This window comes from Heptranchias perlo, chromosome 13 (genome assembly GCF_035084215.1).
Source record: "Heptranchias perlo isolate sHepPer1 chromosome 13, sHepPer1.hap1, whole genome shotgun sequence".
Classification (NCBI taxonomy): Eukaryota; Metazoa; Chordata; class Chondrichthyes; order Hexanchiformes; family Hexanchidae; genus Heptranchias; species Heptranchias perlo.
The window spans coordinates 18,486,287-18,492,286 of NC_090337.1; the positions used below are offsets into that span (position 1 = coordinate 18,486,287).

At 36.6% G+C, this 6,000-nt stretch overlaps 1 protein-coding gene across 1 annotated transcript in view; it reads left to right on the top strand.

Annotated features, from left to right (window-relative positions):
* Positions 1 to 5,438, top strand: part of rasa2 (RAS p21 protein activator 2) — a 132,354-nt gene extending 126,916 nt beyond the window's left edge. Inside the window, exons 21-24 of the mRNA XM_067995075.1 lie at positions 710 to 927; positions 1,994 to 2,097; positions 2,387 to 2,576; positions 2,974 to 5,438. Of these exons, the coding sequence (XP_067851176.1) occupies positions 710 to 927; positions 1,994 to 2,097; positions 2,387 to 2,576; positions 2,974 to 2,998 (537 nt within the window). The 3' untranslated portion in view covers positions 2,999 to 5,438. The remainder of the gene's footprint in view (positions 1 to 709; positions 928 to 1,993; positions 2,098 to 2,386; positions 2,577 to 2,973) is intronic.
* The last annotated feature ends 562 nt before the right edge of the window (positions 5,439 to 6,000 follow it).

Here is a 6,000-nt window from a genome sequence, read left to right on the forward strand (position 1 = left end):
CATCTCCAGTCAGAACAGGATTCATTAACCACCACACTGTTTTCTATCCTTTAACTAACTTGCTATACAATTTTGGTTATGATGTGGAGATGCCGGTGATGGACTGGGGTGGACAAATGTAAGGAATCTTACAACACCAGGTTATAGTCCAACAATTTTATTTTAAAATCACAAGCTTTCGGAGATTATCTCTTTCGTCAGGTGAGTAGTTCACTACTCACCTGATGAAGGAGATAATCTCCGAAAGCTTGTGATTTTAAAATAAAATTGTTGGACTATAACCTGGTGTTGTGAGATTCCTTACATTTTTGGTTAGAGTAAGTGAATGTTTGGACTTTTTTGAAGTTATGACTGTCCAATCTTTTTCTTAAGCTGATGGCTTTATGAACCTTCATTTTATTGTGAAGCATTAGGGAGTTGCATGGTTTGGATTAATCCACAGACCGCACAATTCTTAGTCCTATTGTTGATTTTACCAAATATTGTATCTGAATTTAGTTTATCTCATGGAATTATAATGCATGTTTTACTATCCGTTGCATACTTTTAGTGGAACAAAATCACTTTGGTTAAAGACACTGTATATTAGCTTATTGTATTGATGGGCATGAAGAAGCAATGTAAGTGTATCACTGACTTCCCTCAACCCCAGTCACTCTCAATCAAGGACCCAAAACAGATTTGAATAACAATACGTTTTTGTTTTCAGATGTTTCAAGTCCTTAGTATTGAAAGACCTGAAAGACCACTTTATGTTCAAGCCAGTAACTGTGTGGAGGCCAATGAGTGGATTGAGATAATCACCAGAGTGAGCCGTTGCAATCACGAGAGGCTGCATGTTTACCATCCTTGTGCTTTTTTATCCGGAAGCTGGATGTGCTGCAAAAATACGGATGAAAAAGCTGTAGGGTGCACCAGCTGTACTGGGTGAGTCATTCTCTAAGTCAGAAATATTAACTTGGATATATGTTCCTTTTTAAGTGTGCACGCTGATTACAAACAAAAGCAGTAGATAAAGATCATATGGTATAACACAAGTAATCTGTAAAGATATCTACACACTAACTTGAAGAAAGTGAACTCAGTACTAAGTTGAAAATATTTCACAGTTTAACAAATGTGCTTTGCCTGACTGGTGACCCCCAACATAATGCCTAACTCGTGATGCTTGTAATCATGTTATGAAATACTGATGTTGATTAATTCTATATTTTGTTTTCCTTGGCCTAACATTGTCCTGTTCTCATTTTTATATAAAATCATAGTCAGATTCTTGCCCAATAAACAAGTTTATATCTGTAAAATAATGCCATAATAGCTATGATGCCAAATTGTTAGAAAACCCAAGCCTGAGTAAAACAGTCCCAAATGACACTTGGCAAAGGTTCTTCTACAAGTAATTTTGGTCCCCATCTACTCAAGAAGTCAAAATAGAAAAGCAATTGTAGTAATGAGTTCTAGGTAGTTCTGTTATACTTTATAAATGTGATGTGATATATTAATACTAAATGTAGGAATGACATCTAGTGGCACAATAGCAAAATAGCACAGACTTGTTCAATTTGGATACCTTTGATCTTTTCGGTAGTGTGCAATTGTAATTGGACACTACCGAAAAGATCAAAGGTGTACTTGAGCATATGGTTCAATCCAATGCTGGTTTCCATTGATGTGGGGATAAAACATAGTATAACTAGTAGAAATCAGTTACTCAGAGAAATATCAAAAGGTGTGCTTTCACTTTAACAAACTTAATAGTCTTGTCTGAAGAAATCTGAATACTAGAATTTTAATTAGTTTATAGCCCCAGTAACAATTCCCTTTAAAGTTTATCTCTTTGGGTATCTTGTTCATCAAACTAGTGTAAGTGAGCAGTTTTCAGCAGGCTGCTACAAGTTTATGATAAATGTAATGTTCAGTCAACTCTGATTACTTGCAAATTGAAAATTACTTCCTGTGTTACTGTTACTACTGTTTTTGTCTTTACCTTCAGAGGTTCTCCAGCAAATATCCAGCTGGCCATTGACTGTGACCGGGAAGTTGAAAGGATATTTTCGCTGTTTCGAGCCAACTTACCCAGGCTTCAGAAAATGGAAGGTAAGTCTCCAGGACTCCCTAGTGATTAATGTGAGTTTCTTACTTTGATCTCTTGATTTTAAATGAAAAAGTGAAATGAAAAACATATTATACAAGATGTGATCTATGACATAATTGTAGCCTCCTTTGTCTGTAATCATAGGACAGTATCTTGGAAAGACATGTTACCATGTTGACACTGACCTTTAAAGAAATTGGTGAACTGACTTACTAAGAAAGAATGTGAAGATTGCTGATGTTTTCAGCACTTCAACTGTGTTTTCAACATTATGCTGGATTTTCTCTGTAGATGCATGTGGGAGTATAGATGTGTATCAAGGTCCTCAACTGGAACAAGATGAATATGCCCACTTTACTATTCAAGATTCAAGAGTCACCTTTAAAACTCTTCAACAAATAAAAGTAGTTGTGGATAAGTTGGCTGACTTTCATGAACAGTACCGAATTAAAAGATCAACAAGTGCTAAATATGGCAGCGAGTAAGTATTGGTTTAATTTATAATTGTTTCAGTTCAAATGCCCTGGGGGGTAATTTTACCCTAACCTGCCTGGCAGGAAACTAACTGGATTGGATTGACTGCCTGTTTTACAACCCACCTGATTTTACTTTCCATTGACTTCAATGCGAGACATGAAGATGAGCTACATGGTGTAGAGCTTTTGCACAACTGTAGGTTGTACCTCTAAGCCATGCTACTATTGTGAAGATCACTCTATAAATTCAATCAGTGGCAGTGCCAAAACCAAGTTCAAAACCAAAATTAAAGCCACATTGTTGCTTTTCTTTGGTATGATTCTTGGAATACTTCATGATGAAGTAGTACTTAATTTCAGATAGTTTGTCATCTTAAGTCTATTAATTTTTTTTTGTTACAGAGAAAATCCTATAGGAGCAAAATAATCCTGATGGAAGAGCAGGGCATGATCGCTGCAGGAAAAGCATCTGGAATTACTTTTTTCCTCACTATGCTGGTGTTTATATGGACGTGAGACCGGCAAGCCCAGCCTTTAGTAGGTGTACAGAATGTTTTACTGATGGCGAACATTTATGTGAAGTCCACAAAAGAGAACTGATTTCAATGCACTTTAATCATCTGGATTTTCCCGGTGATCTTAATTTATATTTTTTTTGAAACTGATACTTAGTATCAATTTTTTTCAGATCAGTTGAATGATCCGTTTGCGCATAACGTGGTTATTCATTGTGCATCCATTCTGTATATTCCATTTCATTTTCTACTGTGTAATGTACCTGAGGATCTGCCTGAATTTTCTTTAAATGCTTTAGGTATTTTTATATAGTTTAAAAAATTTTCTATCCTTAATAAGTAATGAACTGAGAGTGGAAGCTGTTAAATTCTTTTTTAATGCTCTAGGAAAGTCTAATTTCTGCTGATTGCCAAAATCATCCACAGTATTTTGTCATGCCCTATCTATCACACACTCGTTGAGTATTCCTTGTGTGTGCTAAGTTCAGACTGGATTCTTTCAATATTCCCTATATAGGCTGCGAGTAGTTCGTGCTCTAGCATTCCGTTTTGCTGTTTTTCAGAGCTGAACATCGTGCCATATGGTTCCTATCATCTCAGAAGATAATAGTTTCAAAAAATACTTGAATATTTTTGACCATAGTGTCATGTCTGTAATATTTTTTAAATGTTAATATCCTGGACAATATGTGGAGGGAAGCAGTCAGTGTCTCATCAGACATACTGGATTTTAATTCCAAAATAACTCTTTCCAAGTGCATCATAGAAATCAATAAATAAAGGTACTAATGATAGGAGGAAACTGGTTTATAATTGGATATTTTTATATTAGTAATCAAAGAATTATGGTGTAAATTCTACAACAGCCACACACCCACACACAAGATCTTAAAATACCTCTACTAAACCTTAAGCAATATGTGTTTTGTTCCAATTTCCCGAAGGCAGTGATTCATACCAGAGTACAGTTCTGCAACCCTCCAGTACCATTGCTCGTCCAAGCGGCTATTCTTGGTGTATGACCCATCTGATTTTAGGGGTTTGCCTGATAATTTACCCCTCCTGGTTCCCTGAAAAGATGAATTCCAAAATTCAGGTTAAAAGCATTTCCATCATCTTCCACTAGAACCAAATTCCTGAATTGAAAAATTCCGCACCTCCCTTTTCATGAACGAGTATGATGACTCCCTGTACCCTGCCTCCCCTTCCCTTTTGCAGAAACGAAAATAGATTCTTGCTTAATGATTCAGTTCATTGCCTTCCCATACCATGATTTCCCAATGAAACACAGATTTCTGTTTGTTTCATTGATTCAAAAACCGCATATTGGCTGACAGTTGATTTCACTTTCTTTTAGAAATCAAAAAGTAAATCCAAAACTCCGAAATTCTCCTAATGCGAGAGCCTGGACGGTGAGTATTGGCAGGATATTCAGCTGTAAAGACCATCATAGCTGAACCCAATTCAGTCTCCTCACATGTATAGTGTGCATCTAGAATCATTGGTAGTGGTTAGGAGCAGGAACCTTAGCTGATTTATCTTTCCCTCTCTTTCTCCCCCACCCCCCTCCACCACCGCCGCCTGTTTTCCCTACACTAGAGGCACTGAAGCTAACTGTAGTGCTCCCAGCAGCTGAGGTCCGTCAACTTAACAAAAAAGTACGCTCCTCAGCCTTTCTAGACTCTAGTTAAATATTGCACCATGTAGTACTTGAATCCACTGTACCTTTGGGTGAGTCCCAGAGCAATTAACTTTAATTCTGCCTGTCAAATACTTGTAATTTTTAGGATTAGTTACAAAACTGTTTGCGGGATGGTGGACGGAATGTGTCGAGGTCTTATTGTGTGAACAGTTGGTGAAATCCGGTTTTGGAAAAACGGGTTTTTGAAGTGACTGAACCATATGTTTGTTCTCGGCTGACTCCTTAGTATAATTTGTGTTGGGTAATTGCAGAATGTCTTTTTTTAAAGAGACTATATATAATATAAAATAAACAGTCACCTAAGACTACATCATTCCATTAAAAAGTTATCTTATGTTCCTGATTGTCAGCACTGATTAGAAACTCAAAGAATGAAAGCATATGATTGATTGCAACCAGCTGATTAACTATTGTATAGACTGTTGAACAATTTGGTACGTGAGTGGGCATTTTCCAGACGGACAAACTCGTCCTTGTATTTTGATGTCTATAGTTTATATGTTCTCTTCAAAACAGTGGATATTTTAATGTGTATATGTTGAAAAGCCACACTGCTGTATTATGTTGTATATTAGCTTTACTTATCTCAAGGAACTGTACTTTCTTTTTTAAGGCCCAGCACTTGTTTATCTGCATGTTAGTGTTTTAGAAATGTATTTTTATTTAAATTTTATTTTCTTATCAAAATATTAAAACATGAATTTGAAATTTACTCCATACTTGTGTATTTGCAGATAATTGCAGATATTTTTAAGTAAAGGTGATTATTCATTTTCAGTCAGAAAATCTATTTGTGTGCGGGTGCCTGAGAGCATTTTATATCTACCTAAACTGTCATGTAAAGATGCTTCTCTTGTTACCATATTCCCCTTGACTTCAGCTTGGCTCAAGGGTAGCACTTTCTACTTCTGAAAAAGAAGGTTGTGAATTCGAGTTCACACCAGGAATTGAGCATATAATCTTGGCTGACACTCCAGTGTAGTACTAACTCAGTACTGCATTGCCAGAGGTATCATCCTTTGGGTGAGATGCTAAACCATGGCTATATCTACCTGTTCAGGTGGACATTAAAGATGCCATGCCACTTTTTTGAAGAAGAGCTGATCGTTCTCCCAGTGTCCTAACCAAAATTCGTCCCTTAACCAGCACCACCAAAACATTAACTTGTCATTCATCTCATTGCTGTTTCCAGGGCCTTGCTGCGCACAAACT